We start from the raw sequence: 19,304 nt of genomic DNA on the forward strand, positions 1-19,304 counted from the left end.
CCCCCACACACACACACACACTTTCATACAAAAAAAAAAAAAAAAAAAGTGGTGAATTGTACTTTTGATAGAAAGTCCTCTTATAAAGGTCAGGCCTTTCCACTGCCAAACTTGCTGGCTAATATATACAAAATGCACCTGTATAAGGGGGGGGGGGGGGGGGGGGGGGGGGGGAGAACACACACACACACACACACACACACACACACACACAAAAGGCACCAGAAGAAGAACAATGTTACCCTGGCCTAGACGCCACGTGTGGAAGATAGGGGTAAGTAGTAAACATTTTCTTTACAGGTACATTTTGGAAGTACCAGCCGGAAATGTATTTTTTTTGGGGGGGGGGGGGGGGCGCAGTGCACAGTCTAAGCAAATATTGCATTTTACTACAATGAAGGTGAAATGGGACACTTCCTTCTGATAGTGCCAGTGCTTGGTGATTGGCCTAGCACCAACATATGCGGAAGAGATCTGGCAGCTGGGGCGGTTTAAGTGAACGTTTAGGCAGGTGTGAAAAAATTTAAAGCAATAATGCTTTCAAAAATAGTATATTTTAATAATTTAGATTCATTTACAAAATGCAAAGTGAGCAAATAGAAGAAAAATCTCAAATTAAATCAATATTTTGGTGTGATTAGCATTTAGCTGCAAACCACCATAAATTCTTATACCAAGTCAGGGGTTTTGTAGGATTAGTCAGGTGTATGATTACCCAAATATACCAAGCAGGTGCTAATCATCATCAATTTCATATGTAGTCTGAAACATTGTAATTAATCACTTCACCCCCGGAAGATTTTACCCCTTTCCTTACCAGAGCACTTTTTACAATTTAGCACTGCATTGTTTTAACAGGCAATTGCACGCTCATGCAAAGCTGTACCCAAAGAAAATTGAGGGTCTTTTTTTCCTCACAAATAGAGCTTTCTTTTGGTGGTATTTGATCACCTCTGCAGTTTTTATTTTTGCCTATAAAACAAAAAAAACGAGCGGGCAATTTTGAAATTTTTTTTTTTAAACTTTTTGCTATAATAAATATCCCCACAAATGTTTAAAAAAAAAAAAAAATTTCTTCATCGGTTTAGGCCAATATATTCTCCTACAATTTATTTTTTTTTAACAAAAACAACACGCATAAACACATATTGATTGGTTTTGCGCAAAAGTTATAGCATCTACAAACTATGGGAAAGATTTATAGTATTTTTTAGGTCTTTTTTTACTAGTAACGGTGGTGATCTGAAATTTTTAACGGTACCACAACATTGCGTCGGACAGATCAGACACTTGATAAATTTTTTGGGACCATTTAGATTTATACAGAGCTATAAAAAGGCACCGATTACTGTGTAAATGTCACTGATAGGGAGGGGGTTAATACTAGGGGGCGATCAAGGGGTTAAATGTGTGTTCCCTGGATGTGTTCTAACTGTATGAGGATAGGACTGACTGGGGGAGGAGACATACCGCTGTTACTACTACTGTTTACAGACAAATCCGACATGCTTTTTCCCCACACAAATAGAGCTGTCTTTTGGTGGTATTTGATCACCTCTGCGGTTTTTATTTTTTGCGCTATAAACTAAGAGTGACAATTTTGAAAAAAATAAAAATAAATAAAATCACATTCATTCATCAGTTTAAGCAGATCTATTCTGCTACATATTTAAAAAAATAAAAATAAAAATAAATAAAAACACACGCAACAGGCGCATATTGATTGGTTTGCGCAAAAGTCATTGCGTCTACAAACTATGGGAAGATTTAGGGACTTTTAAAATTGTTTTTACTAGTAATGGCAGCGATCTGCGATTTTTAGTGGGGCTGCGACATTGCAGTGGACAAATCTGTCCCCAAATGACACTGTTTGGAGACCAGTGACATTATTACATTGATCAGTGCTATAAAAATGCACTGATCAACACTGGCAGGGAAGGGGTTAACACGGGGGGGGGGGGGGGTGATCAAGGGGTTATGTATGTTCTAACTGTAGGGGAGGATGTGGTTGTGGAAATTTTATGAAGATGTATTTTAATATGTATTGTCATAGTGTCTCCCAGTGTTGGTACTCCTGCAGCCCGCTCTAAAGAGCCGACTGGAGCAGACTGATGCCGGTTGAGATCCGTTTGGTAGTGTAAAACTTCCTGAGGTTGGAGAGAAGTGTTTGCGAAGTGGGAATATGTCTGCCAGCGAAGGGCCCCTTTGCGATGCACAGAACGATCGTCTGGGGGGGATGTGTTCGCTGTGCAAAGACATTATTGGTTTAGCGGCTGTGCACTCATGTCACCCCTGTATGCCTGATCAACATATTTGGGGTGCCATGGCGTACACCTGCACCTATTCTCTGAACACAGCAGAATAAGAATTCACAAACAACTGGTAAGTAACGGGAGTCTGAATTGTGGTCGGGAACAGTGTTCCTGATCTCAGGCTTCCCTTGATCATGCAGAGACAGGGGCTGGAAATCATACACGCTGCCCCCACCTAGACACGCCCATAGGACTCCTAGTCATTGTTCATTGGTTGTTGTATAACCCCTCCTGTTTGAGGGAATGCCTGTACTTGATTGGTCTATTGTGCCATGAGGCTCCATTGTTTATATGAATAAAAGTTGGCTCCCAGGAAGAGATCAGAAAAATGAAGGGGCGATGAAACCAAGATGGTGATTATGTCTGTTTACTGGGGAAATGCGGGAGACATGGATTAAGATCTCAGATGCATTATACTATAAGGGCACGTATTAGCGCAGGCGAGATTAAGTTTAGCGCATAGCGAATTCTCCACATCAGATGGGCTGCCAGGGACATGCAGATCACTGAACAGAAAATCGGACATGTCAAATGCATATGTATGTCACGCGCACATATGTAAATGGCGTTCAAACCACACATGTGAGGTATCGTCGCGAACGTTAAAGCGGGAATAACAATTCTAGCCCAAGACCTCCTCTGTAACTCTAAAAAAGTAACCTGTATAAAGAAATAAAAATAAAAAATAAAAAAAACAAACACCTTTTAAAGTGTCACTTATGGAGATTTTTCTATGGAGATTTTCTATTTTTCTGCGTAAATGAACGATTAATTCCTCAATTTTTTGTGGCTGCAGTGCAGCGCTCCGCTCCCTTCTCCCCTATATGTCATACACAGTCTGCGTGCATCTCCCGCTGTGTCTCTGAGTGGAGTGTGAAAACTTTGGCCGCGCTGTGAGAAAAGTCCCGCCCAACTTCTAAATCAGTTCGTGTGATAGACGCAGTGTTCTGTCTATCACACAAGCTGATCTAGAAGGAGAGCGGGACTTTTCTCACAGCACGGACAAAGTTTTCACACTCAGCTCGGAGACAAACAGCGGGAGATGCCCGCAGACTGTGTAATCCAGGCACAGACTACAGTGAGGCTGCGATTATGGGCACAGTGAGGCTGTGATTAAGGGCACAGTGAGGCTGTGATTAAGGGCACAGTGAGGCTGTGTTTATGACGTGACGTCCTAGCCATGCCCCGATATGTCCGGCTTCGGCCGTTGCCATAACAATCGGGCTAAATCACCTAAAAGTAGTTGGATCTGTATGTGTGTTCTAAGTAATCGAAATTAAATCGAACACGAAAATTTTAATCAGTAACAGCCCAATGATTTTTACATGTAGGAGTGAAGTGCCAGAAGTGATTCATTTGATTTGGATTTTTTAGGCCCTTTTCACAGGGACGTGTCCGGACTTCGCTTTGCTCAGCAGGGATTGCTCCGTTGATCCCCACTGAGTCGGCGGATAACAGGTCCGTATCTGCACACTGTGCATGGATGGACCTGTCAGAGCTCCGCTCTCCTCTATGGGGGATCGGATGAAAAATGGATCCTCCTGTCCGTTTCATCCAATAGACCGAAAATAGGGAAAATAGGGTTTCCATCCGTCTGAATTTAGCGGATCGGATGTCAGCGGACATGTCACTGCTGACATCCATCGCTCCATCGACCTGCGTGGTGCATCTGTTCAGTACCGCCTAAAGAGCTGACAAACGGACCTGAACCCTGTGTGAAATGGAAACATTTTATAGATGTTTGTAGCAGCTCTATTGTATGCGATAAGTTGTATGCTTAGCTCAAGATCCGAGTTCAGGTAGAAATAATCTCTGCCTAGGAATGGAATATAGTCTCTTCAGGAATGACCTCAAACACATTTCCCTGTATGAAAGCCTCAATTTGTTCCACTTTTTCTGTTTCAAACAATGAGCTTTGCACGCTTCTAAATCGGTCTATAACCCTTATTAACTATAAAGCTGCTGGGTTGGGCTCTGAGGTTATACTACAAATATGTGTGCTTTGGTTTGGTAAACTTAACATGAAAATGAAGATGTGTAAACATTAAAAGGGATATAAAATATAGTATGCATATTCCATACCACCTCTGTCAACTAACATGCACAAACTGCTGCCACTAGAGATTCGGCTTGCAACCACTCTCACCCGACTCACCAGCTTTACAGCAATGTAAATGCATTTACGGTTTCAACAAAACTTAAAGCTAAACTTTATGCAAACTGTAGAATACACAGAGTATATAGCAGTGGTTTTACCTGTCAAAGTGTTTGTCATCCAGCCCTGATATCTACACAGCTCTGCCACACAGCACAACCAGAACAGGGACAACACTTTTTCCTAATGCATTTACAGTTGTGCTCAAAAGTTTGCTTACTCTTGGAGAATTGGTAATATAGGTGCCATTAAAAAATAAATAAAAAAAAGTGAGCATTTATGGGACTCATTTTCAACTGAACTATAGGTCATAACAGAATGGCCCAACAATTAAACATGGCAACACAAAAAAATTAAATGACCCTCGTTTTAAAGTCTGCTTCACCTCAGTTCTTAAAGTTGTTGTAAACCCTTAAACCACTTTTCACTACAGGAAAGCCTATAATTAGGCGTACCTGTAGGTACCGTGGATCTACGCCTACACAGTTTAGGAGATATCCACTTTTTCAGCATGTGGCAACATCATCAGCACATGCGCACTGAAGAAACAGCTCATTTGTGCCGTTGTTTCAGCTGATGTGCCATGACTGGTTGGACCAGCTTCGATTTAAGGTAAGCATTTCATAATGGGCTAGTATGCAATGCATACTAGCTCATTATGTCTTTGTCTTGCAGGTTTTTTTTTTTGTATTGCCCCCTTTAGCATCAATGACAGTGTGCAGTCTTTTGTAATAGATTTCTATGAGGCCCCGGATTTTTGCAGTTGGTGTCGCTGCCCATTAGTCTTGGCAAACTGCCTCCAGGTCATGCAACAACTTTAGTCTTCTTGCAGGAACCGCATGTTTGAGATCTCCCTAGGGTGGTTGGATGATATTAAAAATGTCAGGAGACTGATGGCCACTCCAGAATCTTTACCTTTTTCTGTAACCTGTAACCACTGGAGGGTCAACTTGGCCTTGGTCGTTGTGCTGGAAAGATCAAGAGCGTCCCATGCTCATCTTTCATGCAGGAGAATGCAAATGGTCTGCCAGTATTTTCTGATAACATGCGGCATTCATCTTGCCAATTTTCACAAGATTCCCTGTGCCTTCAACCCCCCCCCCCCCCCCCCACCAAAACATCAGTGAGGCACCACCATGCTTCACAGTGGGGCTGGTATTCTTGATGCTATAGGCCTTTTCCAAACATAGCGCTTAGGTTTGTGACCATAAAGCTCTATTAGGCTAGGTTCACACCATAACGATGCGGGAACGCCGCAAATCCGCAGCGTTTTCCCGCATCGCATGCCTCCCGCAGGCAGTTCACACTGCCCTATGCGGACTGCTGGGAGTGTCAATGAAATCTTAATGACACCCCCAGACCAGTCCGCATATCGCAGTGCGATCTGCAAACTCGGACAGGAATCGGATCGCATGGTGTGAACACCCATGCGATCCGATTCTGCTGCGGAACAAAAAAAGGGTCCTGTGCGAGTTTGCGGCGGGTGCGATGCGAATTCAGCCATACTATCTGTATGGCTGAACTCGCATCGCACAGACAGATCGGATGTGATTTGCACTGCAGTGCGGTGCGAATCACATCCGGATCTCACCCGCAGCGGTGTGAACCCAGCCTTATGGTCTTGTCACAGCAGATTACAGTACACCAGAAGCTGTGGAGGCACCGCAAAGGCTTCTTTCTGGCAACTATACCAGTGGTCATCAACCCTGTCCTCAGGGCCCACCACCAGGCCAGTTTTTATGTATTGCCTTTGGTAGATGCAGACTAGAATACTTCAATCACTAAGCAGCAAATTATATCACCTGTGATGCATTTTAGTTATCTTGCAAATCTGGCCTGTTAGTGGGCCCTGAGGACAGGGTTGATGACCACTGAACTAGACCATGCAGCAAATTTTTGTTCAGGTATTGTGTTCCTTGAAACAGCCATAGAATCTTTTTCCAGAGCTGCCTGTATTTCTCCTAGAGGTTGCCGTGGGGTTTTCTTTGTATCCCGAACAATTCTTCTGGCATAGTTAGAAGTTTATGGGATTTTTAACGCACATTCTAGTAAGTGAATCCAAGGAGATTCCATTAAATATATCAAAAAGTTATTTTAGTAACGATAAAAACAAAAGAACAAGAGTACATTAAAAGCAATACAATACGACTGATGATACAGTCCTTATGGGTACAGCAAAATTAGCGTGGTTCCCATCATGTTTTGCCCCAAAACTGGGCTTCCTCATTGGATGCTGTCCACTTGAAATCAGAGCCTTCTGACAAGCGAAATATACATTGTCATAGAGCGTTTTACAGGCAAACATTTTTTATAACACCAACAATAGTACATATGTGCGTGTTCACCTCAAAGTCCCTACTTACCCCGGAAAATATTGAAACGTTATAAGACTACAATCAATGGTGGTTCAGGGATTCATACAGATGCCAAAGGACTGAAGGTGACCACAGGAGGCAATTAAGGACCAACTACAATGAAAATATTGTCACGAGAAAGCAGTATGTATATATATCCATAATACACCAGCATAAATAGTCTCTGGGAAAGCATAAACTTACAAAGTCTGGTTTGCAGAGAAGGTATTCTCATTGTAGCTGATCCTCAATTGCCTCCTGTGGTTACCTGCAGTCCTTTGTTTGGCTATTTGGCATCTGTATGAATCCTCGAACCTCCATCGATTGCAGTCGTCTAATTTTTCATTATTATCTGGGGTGAGTAGGGACTTTGAGGTGAACATGCACAGCTGTACTATTATTGTTGAGGTTCCAAAAAATTTGAAATGACTGAAATGCTCTGTGACAACATATATATTTCTCGTCAGAAGGCTCTGATTTCAAGTGGACAGCATCCCCTGAGGAAGCCCAGTTTTAGGGCGAAACATTATGGGAACCCGCTAATCTCTCTGTACCCATAAGGACTGTATCATGAGTATATTGTACTGTATTGTTTTTATGATAGGATACCCTTTAATCATGAATAAAATAAAATGTATATATTTTTTATGGTATCTCCTTGGATTCACTTACTAGAATGCACCTTAAAAATCCCATAAACTTCTAACTATACTCTTTAATTAATGTATGTGGTGCTATAATGGTGGTGCTTAGTCTCCATAGTAAAAAACACATTCTGACAGTTCTGGCTGCAATGTCTCCATCTACTTGACCTCATCTTAGTATCCAAGAATTTTCCACTTAAGTGATTGAACAGTACTGACTGGTATATTCAAGGCTTTGACTATCTTTTTATATCCTTTTCCATCTTTATAAAGTTCCATTACCTTGTTACGCAGGTCTTTTGACAGTTCTTTTCTGCACCCCATGGTTCAGTGCCTAGCCTGCTCAGTGCATCCAGGTGAGAGCTAACAAACTCATTGAGTGATTTATACACAGAAACTAATTGCAATTTAAAAAGCCACAGATGTGGAAAATTAACAATTGCCATTTTAACTCGGGTGTCACCTTGTGTCTGTACCAAGGCCAAACACTTCAGGGATGGAAACTTGATAAGGGCCATTTGGGTGTTTTTTTTTGTTACAATTTAAACAGGAGCCAAACAACTATGATAATAAATGGCTTCATATGACACAAATCCTTAAATAAAATATTGTTTTTTGGCATGATCAGTCATATTTTCAATATTAATACCAAAATTTCACGATTTCTGCCAGGGTATACAAACTTTTGAGAACTGCAAACAATACAGCCTGGTCATTTTCTTTCCTTGCTCCTCTAGATCATGCGTAATATATAAGCAACTGGCTTATAACGCTATCCTCCTCCTTCCAGTGCTGCTGTACAGGGGAATACACAAGGTCACCAAATGCTATTCAGGTACACAGGTTAAAGTCCAACTCCAACAATTAAGCTTGCCATACATGTATCAAAATCCAGCCGGTTCAGCAGGGACTGGCCGAATTTCGATCCATATATGGGTAGGGCGGTTGTACAGAATTCGAAGCAAAGAAATTTTTGCTGTTCAATCCGCTGTAGCTGTCAGTGCTGAGCAGTATATTCTAATTGGGGGCAAGCTTCCCGATTCCCCAATCAACCTCAAATGCGTGGCTGGGAAATGGAGTCCGTTTTTTCCATTCAACCCGCTGGCTGAACGAAAAAAAAAAAAAAAAGGTTCTTGTATGGGCGGCCTAAGACCAAATCTATTCTCTCAGCCCGCCACATAGGTTAACCTTTCACTAAGTTTAGGGGTGCAGGAATGAAGTACTTGCTTTACTCCTCACACCTGTAGGCTTCCCCATCTGTGTGTCCGCTCCAGCAAACCTTTCCAAGGAGCTCCCAGCCGTGGTTGCACTCCTACCTCCTCCACCTGCAATACAGTTAACAGCCCTGCACTGCGTGTGATGATGCATTTTCTACTGAACTGCCATCTAAACACAATCACCGGCCACTGTATTAGTTTTGCTTGGTAACACAAATTGCTGATCAGCCAATCACTTGCCAGCAACTTGTGGTGAAGAAGGCTTGCTGAAGCTCAAACTTGGCATCAGAATGGGGAAGAAAGGGGATTTAGGTGACATTGAATGGGCATGGTTGTTGGCATCAGAGGGGCCAGTCCGAGTATTTCAAAAACTGCTGTTCTACCAGGATTGTCACGTACAACCATCTCTAGAGTTTACAGAGAATGGTATGAAAAATAAAATATCCAGTGAGCGGCAGTTATGTGGACACGGTGCCTTGTTGAGCTCAGAGGAGAATGGGCAGACTGGTTCAAGATGATAGAAAGTCAACTAAAATAACCACTTGCTACAACCGAGGAATGCAGAATACCATCTCTGAAAGCAAAACATTGAATCGTGAAGCAGATGGGCTACTGCAGCAGAAGACCAAAGCGGGTGCAACTCCTGTCAAGAACTGGACAATAGAAGACTGGAAAAATGTTCCCTTATCTGAGGAGTCTCGAGTTCAGCTGCAACATTTAGATAATTAGACATAAACATGAAAGCATGGATCCATCCTGCCTTGTATCAACAGTTCAGGCTGGTGGTGGCTGTAATGGTGTGGGGGATATTGGCATACTTTGGGCCCCTTCATACCAACTGAGCATTGTCTAAACACCACGCCCTACCAGAGTATTGTTGCTGACCATGTCATCCCTTTATGACTAGTGTACCCATCTTATGATGGCTACATCTATGGTAGCAGAAGAACAAGACAAGGTCACAATACTCGAATGGCCTCAACAGTCAGCAGATCTCAAATCAATAGAGCAGCCCTCAAAAATGCCACTCGCGTTTTGCGAGTGGAATTACAGGGCTGGCGAAGGTGGGCTGCCTGGGAGTGGGGGCGAGCAATGATCAGAGCGCAGAGGAACATAACAGCTTTCATTTCAATTGTCATGCATTCCACGCACTCACTGTCACATACAGCCCCTCCTCCTGGTCCGGGGATTTTGTTAGACAGTTTACCCATCCAGTCCCGAGACCTGTGACTTATAGCAAAGTTCCCTGGCCAGGAGGGGCTGTATGTGACAGCGAGCGAGACCATACAGCAATTGAAATAAAAGCTGTGATGTACCTCTGATCATCCGGCCGGCCATTCCCCTTCTCTCTTCCCCTGCAAAGGCTGCATCGGTGGACACAGGTGAGGCTGCATTGTTGGGCACGGATAAAGTTGTTAATATTTATAATTTAATTCTGCATAAAAAATGTTAGTGTTTCACAAGATAATTTATGAGGGCGTGCTTAGGGGCAGAATTAGGGGCAGAGTAGGGGTTGGGTGGGGCAACTGGTGGAAAGTAACCCTTGAGGCCTGGCTAGTATCTCAAGACTTGAAAGTTTGAGCCCTGCAATAGAGCACCTTTGGAATGTGGTGGAACAGGAGATTCGCATCATGAATGTGCAGCCAACAAATCGTGTCAGTATGGACCAAAATCGTTGAATTCATGCCACAAAGAATTAAGGTAGTTCTGAAGGAAAAAGGGTGTCCAACCCAGTAATATCAAGGTGTACCTCAAAGCGGCCCGTGAGTTTATATGATCTATGTGGTCTCGTTACTGCAAAGCCATCAGACAGAATTTTTTGTTGCCCCATTTAGTGACATGCTAAGCAGAAGAATCAAAGGAGCAAATGTTGACGTGTGCATGTAGCCAACAGAAGCATAGCAACCCGCAGAAGCTGCAAGCACGTTCTCAGGGATGATTGCAGCTCTTCAGAAAATGCTCAGGTTTTGAGCCGTGCACATTTTGGACACAAACGCTGGATAGTAAACATCTCACCTAACCAACCTGTAGATTTTAATGAAAGGCAGGCAGCACATAGCTTGCAAGAAACCTCAGCAGTAAAAGTAAACAGCTTTGCCACCCACACCGGAAAAACGCATTAACAGCAGGCTGCTGTGAATGGCCTGGAAAGCGTTGCTGAGAAATGCAGACGTATCTTCGCTTTTTATCAGCAGAGAGTTGACAAAAAGTTTCTTATCTCAAGCCCAGAGCTGTATTAAGGGGTATTAATAAGCACTTCTTCTCTTTAATTGACAAATAAGTTGACTGTGGGTCAATACACAACAGAATGCTTCCTATTTGCTCCTCAGCATTTCTCCAAAATGAAGGCAAACAAAAGAATGACCAGTCAAAATAGAGTGGAGAGGTGAATTTTAAAATTTTGCTGACTTTGTTCATTTCAGAATATAGAAATGCTGGCATTTAACGTGACTGTTTAAAAAAATAAATAAAAAAAATTGCAGCTTTACAAAACCAGTTTATACTCATCTACTCAATGGAGATGCACAGACTGGCCCCAAACCTCCTCTCCTTGGGTTCCCTGCCAATGTTTCTGGCTACTCCCCTCCACCAGGTGTCCCCCATAGGAACCTGCTTTCTTTGGGGGCACTCGTGTGGTCTTGCTTCTGAGTCTCACTGTCTGCGGGACTCTGCCCCACCCCCTCATCACTGGCTTCAATTGACAGTAATGGCTCCCGCTGCCTCAAAGCCAGAGAGACCAGTGAGGGAAGAGAAGAGCTGCAGATGGGCACAGTGCTGCATCAAATGAGGGCTCAGGTAAGTAAAAGGGTGAGGGAAAATACTGGTAGTTACATAGTAGGCAAGGTTATAAAGACAAGCTCATGAAGTCCAACCTATGTGTGTGATTTTATGTCAGTATTGCCTTGTATATCTTTGTATGTTGTGTTTGTTCAGGTGCTTATCTAATGGTTTCTTTAAAAAAAACAAAAACGAACAAACAAACAAGACCACCGCCTGTGGAAGAGAATTTCACATCTTTACCACTCTTACAGTACCCTCTACGCAGTTTAAGGTTAAACCACTTTTCTTCCAATTTTAGTGAATGGCCGCCTGTGGGTTCACCTGTCTTATTACATTCCCTTTCACAGGAAAGGTTTTATCCCTATTATGGGGTCACTAGTATGGTATTTGTACATTGAAATCGTATCCCCTCTCAAGCGTCTTTTCTAGTTATGAGGAAAGGTTACGAGCACTGAACCTATTCTCTCCAATATCCTCCAGTTCCGGTACATCCTTCCTGAGGACTGGTGCCCAGAACTAGACAATATACTCTAGGTGCGGCCGGATCAGAGTCTTGTAGAGTGGGAGAATTATCGTTCATCCCTTTTTAATGCATGCCAATATTCTGTTTGCTTTGCTTGCAGCAGCTTGGCATTGCATGTCATTGCTGAGCCGGTCATCTACTAGGACCCCCAGGTCATTTTCCATCCTAGATTCCCCCAAACATTTATCATCTTAATGCAAGGAGTGCATCAAAGTACAAATGTTTAGGCTTTAGAACCACTTTAAAGTGAATCTTACACCAGTGGTAAGGTCCACTTATTTAAGTTCCCAGTTCCTTCTCCATAAAAAGTACTGGGGGGGGGGGGTTATCCAAGTCTAACTGGACAGTGGGGTGGCAGGGCTTAGTTATGAGGTCAAGGTAAAGCATGTCTCAGCAACTATACCAGAGAGGGAAACAATCTTTTCCAGCCAATAAAAGGGCATCTTGTGGAGGCAGAGCTTTTGACCTTTTAAAAATAGGATTTTTGTATTCGCCATAAAATCCTTTTCTCCGATGTTCATTGACGGACACAGCACTTTAATCTTGACCTTAGGGTTATATCGCCACCTTTAGGAGAGGACTAGGCAGAACACAAAAAACACCACAGCACCGCCCAGGGGCTATAACCCCTCACTCTATTTCCAGCAGCTCAGTTAGTCAAAAAGCAGTACAAACAAGAGGGGTGGGTGCTGTGTCCGTCAATGAACATCAGAGAAAAGGATTTTATGGCGAGTACAAAAATCCTATTTTCTCTTTCGTTCATTGACGGACACAGCACTTTAATCTTGACCTTAGGGATGTAAACGAGGGGTTGGAACAGCAAGAAAATAAACTCCACCCATAACAAAAAACTCCTCCTCAGAGGAGTCGCAACCTCAAATGGCCGCCTGCAAAACCTTGCGGCCGAAGCAAGCATCCAAAGATGCACCCACATCAACTTTGTAAAATTTGGTGAAAGTGTGAACGGACGACCAGGTCGCCGCCTTACACACCTGGGAAACGGACGCTTAATGTCAGAAAGCCCAAGAGGCACCAATTGCCCTTGTAGAATGTGCAGTGACAGGTAAGGGAGGCGCCCGCCCCCTCATGGCATAAGCCTGAACCATGATCTGTCTGATCCACAGAGAAATGGTGGCCGACAAGACCGCCAGGCCCTTCTTTGGACCAGCCACCAATACAGAGTCTGACCTCCGGAAAGGAGCTGTTGCAGACAGATACATTTGCAGAGCCTGGACCACATCCAACGAATGTAAAGCAACCTCGTTGGGATGCGACGGCCGAGGACAAAGACGGGAACACAATGTCCTCATTTAGATGAAAAGCCGAAACAACCTTCAGAAGAAAAGAAGGCTCCGGACGCAGCACCGCCTTATCCTTGTGAAGTACCAAGTAAGGAGACCTGCATGACAAGGTCGCCAACTCAGAAACCCGCCTTGCAGATGTAATAGCTACTAGAAAGACTACTTTCTGAGAGGGTGTCAACAAGGAGTGTCCCCTAATGTTTAGAAACAGCGGTTTCTGAAGCACAGAGAGCACCAGATTCAAATCCCACACAGGCAGTGGCGGTCGTGCAGGAGGAGCCACATGCCGAACCACCTGAAACCAAAATTGTGCACCAATGAGTGAGTTGCCAACGGTCACTGAAAAAGACAGCCAAAGCTGATACCCGCCCCTTAATGGTGCTCAACGGATTCGGGAAACTGAATATGTACGCGGACGCCACCCCATCTCCACACACATGGAGATATAGGCCTTCCACGTGCGATGATGAATCTTCCGGGAAGAAGACTTCCACTCCCTCAGCATAGTGGAAATCACTGGAGCCGACAGTCCTCTGTCCCTCAGCACCTGGCTTTCAACAGCCATGTCGTTAAAACCAGAGACGGTAAAGCAGGGTGAAGTATCTGACCTTGTGACAGCAGGTTCTCCCGCATCCGCAGCTGCCACGGAACATCCACCACCATTCGTACTATGTCGGCGTACCAAGGACGTCAAGGCCAATCAGAATCACCGGAATCCCCTCGGCCTCCACTCTGCGTAGACGAGGGAGGAGTCCGAGTGGGGGAAAGGCATAAATCCGTCGATAATGCCCCCATGGAGCCACCAATGCGTCTGAAGCGTCCGCCCAGGGATCTTTTAACCTGGCCACAAACCTCTGTACCTTCTGATTGAGCCGAAAGGCTAAGAGATCAACATCCGGCATGCCCCACCTCAGGCAAATAAGCTGAAACACTTCCGGATGCAGTGACCATTCCCCCTGGTCCAGCAACTGATGACAGATAGTCCGCCTGCCAGTTTTCTGTGCCCGGAACGTATATGGCTGACAGAGCTGGCATGCGGCACTCTGCCCACTGTAGGATGTGAGAGACTTCCAGCGTTGCAGCTGAGCTCCTTGTACCTCCTTGATGTTGACATACACCACCGTTGTGGCATTGTCCGACTGGATCCTGACCGGATGCCCCTGCAGCCTCTGCAACCATGTAGCGAGGCACTGCCTGATCGCCCGAAGCTCCAGCACATTGATCGGCAGGTGGGATTCTTCCTGCGTTCAGCAACCCTGGGCCGACTGGATGCCCCAAACTCCTCCCCAGCTGGACAGGCTGGCGTCTGTCGTGATCATCGTTCAATGAAGAGGAAGGAACAACTTCCCAGACCGAAGGGCCGGAGACCTCAGCCACCAGAGAAGCAAATCCCTGACTGGTTGGCTCACCCGAATTTTATAATTCAGGGATGTCAGAAATTTGTCCCATTTTGACAGGATCTTTTTCTGCAAGACTCGAGTGTGGAATTGAGCATATGGTTCCGCCTTGAAAGTGGCTACCATGAGACCCAGAATTCGCATGCAAAAACGCAGTGACAACCACCTGCAGGACATCCATAACTGCACTGCAGATTGAAGAGTCTGCAGCTTGTCTGAACGGAGAAAGACTCTCGCTTCTGAGGAGTCCAGAATCAAGCCCAGGTACTCCAGGTGTTGAGTTGGCACCAACAACGACTTCTGGAGGTTCAACACCCAATCAAACTCCCGGAGAATCTGTATGGTGAGCGCCACAACCTCCCTTAATTCTGAGGCAGAAGCTGCTCTCAGGAGGAGGTCGTCCAGGTAACCCACGATTGCGATCCCTCGTTGTCTCAGCAACGCCAGAATTGGGGCCAGCACCTTGAAGACCCTTGGTGCCATCACTAGGCCAAAAGGAAAGAGCTACAAATTGGTAGTGCCCGTCCCCAACCGCAAATTCCAGAAACCTCTGGTGTCTGATGCATATGGGGACATGCAAGTATGCGTCCTTGATGTCCAAAGATGCCAAAAAATCCCCTTGATGAAGTGCAGCGACCAGGGAACGAACAGATTCCATCCTGAACCTTCACACCTTCACAAAGCAATTGAGGGCCTTGAGATCTAGGACCAGATGGACCCCTTACTTTTTTCGGAACTATAAACAGATTGGAGTAGAATCCCTGAAACCTTTCCAACGTCGGGACAGGTACTATCACCCCACGCAGCAGCAGGTCCTGTACTGCCCCAAACAGGGCCTCCCGGACAAGGTTGGAGGGAAAAAAATCCTTTTGACAGGCAAAAAAAAAAAAACAACACTCTTGTAGCCTGACGAAACCAGTTTGCATACCCACTGGCCAGAAAGGAGGGAGGCCCACTGGACTGCAGACTCCCGAAGGTGACCCCCCAACCCAGCTGATTTGCTCGCAGGCTTGTTCGGCTTACGAAACCAGGGACACTTTTGTCCCTCAGTGGGCACCTTGTCGGACTGGGGACGCTTACCTGCTGACCCGGGCGGACAAAAAATCAGCTTCTGAGTGGAAAAGGAGGGCCCCTGCCTATGAAGTGGCTCCTTACCCTTTCTGGACTGTGGGAGCAAAGTACTATTTCCCCTAGTAACATTCTTAATAATGCCATCCAGCGAGGCTCCAAATAGCCTCTCACCTTGGAAAGGCAAATCCGCCAGCGCCTTCTTAGATGCCTGGTTTGCAGACCAGTATTAAGCCAAATCAGGTGATGCAGCACTACTGCTGATACCAAGGCTCTAGAAAGCAAAGGGGCTGTATTCAGGGTGGCATCAAAGACATACTCTTAAGGCCATGCACCAACTGGTCTGCCAGTTTCACGCAGACAGGGGAACCTGTTCCTTCCCTCAACTAACAGTGCAACAACTTGGCCAACAGGGCCCTGGCTAACACTGGCGCAATGCTGACCCCACCACTGCAAATATGGACCGGGAAATCGCCTCGGCCCTTATGTCAGTAGGGTCCTTGAAAGAGGGGGACCCTTCTACCAGAATTGTGGTTACCCCCCCTTGCGCCTACATGCCACTTCCATCCTGGCAACAAATTAATCCAGGATTGCCGACAGAGCGTCCATAGGCACCGCAGGTGCAGGGGAACCGGTTGCTAAAAACAGAAGAGGCGCCAGCCTCTGACGCCATGCCGAACCCACACTCGCCTTTCACCCTTCGGGACCAGAGGCAAGCAAACAAATGTTCACCCTCCTAGCTGCAACAGACTGAGGGGCCCCCCTCAGGACTCACCACCCTGACCCAGGGTGCTGCACTGTGCTGCCACCGTCTGCTCTCCTCTCTGCCTGCCACAAGGTGTCCTGTGTCCTATTCACGCTTCTCAAGTCTAAAACAGCCACCCAGCATTAAAGCACGACCGACCTGAGTACAAAACCTCTGAATGGCCAGACTGGGGAGACTACAAGGATCTATATTATCCAGCCCGTCACCGAGCCCGGCTGTTGATTGTAGATCACAGGAACCAAAAACAGCAAAAATACGACAAATTCCAAAAAATTCCAAGGACCATTGGTCCCCACAGGGAGCCAGGTCCTTCTAGACTAGGCAGAAAAAAACTGAGCTGCTGGAAGCAGAGTGAGGGGTTATAGCCAGTAGGACCTCCCCTGGGCGGTGCTGTGTTTTTTTTTTTGTGTGTTCTGCCTAGTCCTCTCCTAATTGTGGGGATATAACCTCGAGGTCAAGATTAAAGTGTTGTGTCCGTCAATCAAGGAAAGAGAAATACAAATTTTAGTTTCCCTTCAAAAATAAGTTAAAACCGAACAAGTCGTCTGACAGATCCAAAAGAGTGCACAATACTTACATACGTGTGCCTCTTGATGAGGTCTGATGGGCCGCTGGTACAGACTTTATCACCTTCCAATCCAATTACCCTCTTGCAGATGTTAATGCGCGGCTTGTTGGGACTTTTAGCTACTATAATATCGCCCCTACAAAAAAAAAAAAAATACATGAGAATGCTGCACAAGCAAAAATGCAATATGGATTTACTCCAAAAAGAAAAAAAAAAAAAGAAAAAAAAAAGGCAAACCTCATAAAATCTAATGCAAGCTTATGATCTATATGGGATGGAAATTGTTTTAATACAAAATCTGCACCTGGCATTGTGATTAAATGCCAAAGCTGGAGCAAGCCTTGCAATGCTCCACTGAAGCAGTAAGCAAAGGGAGATAGAGCCAGCGGTAGCTATGTCAGCTCAGTGGGGACTGAACTCCCCCAGACTTGTAGCAGGGGACGGAGTGCCAGCTGCCTGTGACAGACGAAGATTATGGAAGAGGGAGGGGGGGTGGAACTGGTTCGGAGATGTGGGGCAGAAATGGTGTAGAGGACTCATACGGTGCTGAATTTAAGAACACCACAAAATCTTATACAAAAAGGAGTTATGGTACAAGATTTACATTATGCAAAAAGACAATTATTCATTGCTATGCACTGGGGGGGGGGGGACACAAATAAAAGGAAAAATTGTGATACAAGACATGTACAGCCTTATGCTTGCTGCAACATACACGGCGATACATTTTATGAGCATCTCCTTGTACAGTCCCCCCGCCCTCAGAAGATCATTTAAAAAGTTCACATAAAATTCATCTAATTAAAAATTATGTTTAGCAATTCTTCTAGACAGACTTGTCAAGCAAAATAGACCTTCGGCATTACTATACCTTACTATAAGAGGCTGCCCCCTTAACACAGCACACAGGAACAGAGCTGAGGCAATCAGCTAGAGGTTCTTCTCCTGTCACCTTTCTCTTGGTGTCAGGAAAACTTGTCGGAAGTGACTCATGCAAATGGCCAGAGGAACAAAAGCAGGAGACAGAAATGACACTTGGTGCACACTATAGAGTGATATGCTTTGTTTATATATTTCATGTCCGAGTTTTACAACAACTTTTAAGTTGTCTCATTAGCAACAAAAACAGCAGCGATCTATGGATTCATGTTTAGGCTCCATGCACACAGGCTGTTAAAATAACTTTATAAAAACGGCAGTAGCTTTGTAGTGAGTCTTTCAACTTCAATGGTTTTTGCAAGATCGTTTTTCCACGTTAATTATTATTTTTTTTTCCCCCGCATTTGGCGTTTTGTTTTCAGGAAAAAAAACTCCTGAGTGCAATTTTATGGCATTCAGAATACAGCCCATAAACTCCACTGCTGATAAACATCCAAAAACTTCCATATGTGCATGGACACATAGGATAACAGAGGGAAGTTTATGGGCTGTTAAAAAAAAAAAAAAAACGCCAAAAACCGGCCGTTTATGATCTTCAGTGTGCATGGAGCCTTAAGTAGTTCTTTGTAAAAGGTAAGAATGAATTATTAGATAAGCACAACCTCTACATATAGGGATATACAATGTAATACCAACATAAAATCAAACACACAGGTTGGACTTGTGTCTTATCAAACTTGCCTACTATAAAACTATGAAGAATTTAGTAGTTCATATCTTTCTGGTTGTTATTACTGCCTGTTGGTTCCTCCCCATCCATGAAGCCCGATTTCCAGGAATTCCCATTGTAGAGCTGAAGAAGTTCTGTTACCACCTCCTCTGCTGTGAGCGTTACTGTCAGAAAGTCCTGCGTTCACCGTGACTCTACAACTGCGTACAATGCTGTGTGGTCCACCTTCCACCCACTCCACCAGCAAACACATGCAGTGACAGTGCTCCAGGACTAAGCAGCAACAGGCCACCAGGTATCTGCCTTTCAAAATCTGGCCGTACTCTGCAGTTTCCACGCTTGGCTAGTCCCCCTCTACTCCCCCTGGCTGTAGTTCTCTGCCTTTTTTTTTTTCTTTTTATGGAAGAAAAGTGATTTATGGAAGAAAAGTGACTTAACGCAGACTTTTCTTCCCATTAGCTGCCATGCTCCCCCCCATCTGCTTTCGTTGTGATGGCACCCTTTAATAAGGGGGTCCCCAGATCCCAGCCCCCCACTGTATGTGAATGAGTACGGGGCACAATGTACCCTTACCCATTCACTTGCAAAAATTGAGTGGGTCTTTTCCCT

The 19,304-nt window shown here is 44.8% G+C and overlaps 1 protein-coding gene across 4 annotated transcripts in view; it reads right to left on the bottom strand.

Annotated features, from left to right (window-relative positions):
- Positions 1–19,304, bottom strand: part of IMMP1L (inner mitochondrial membrane peptidase subunit 1) — a 74,928-nt gene that overhangs the window by 12,826 nt on the left and 42,798 nt on the right. For all 4 annotated transcript variants that reach the window (XM_077460875.1, XM_077460876.1, XM_077460874.1 and 1 more), the window contains one exon: positions 17,096–17,222. In XM_077460875.1, the coding sequence (XP_077317001.1) occupies positions 17,096–17,222 (127 nt within the window). The remainder of the gene's footprint in view (positions 1–17,095; positions 17,223–19,304) is intronic.

This window comes from Lithobates pipiens, unplaced genomic scaffold (assembly GCF_037356315.1).
Source record: "Lithobates pipiens isolate NorthernLeopardFrog02 unplaced genomic scaffold, aLitPip1_a1.2 Scaffold_10, whole genome shotgun sequence".
NCBI classification, from domain to species: domain Eukaryota; kingdom Metazoa; phylum Chordata; class Amphibia; order Anura; family Ranidae; genus Lithobates; species Lithobates pipiens.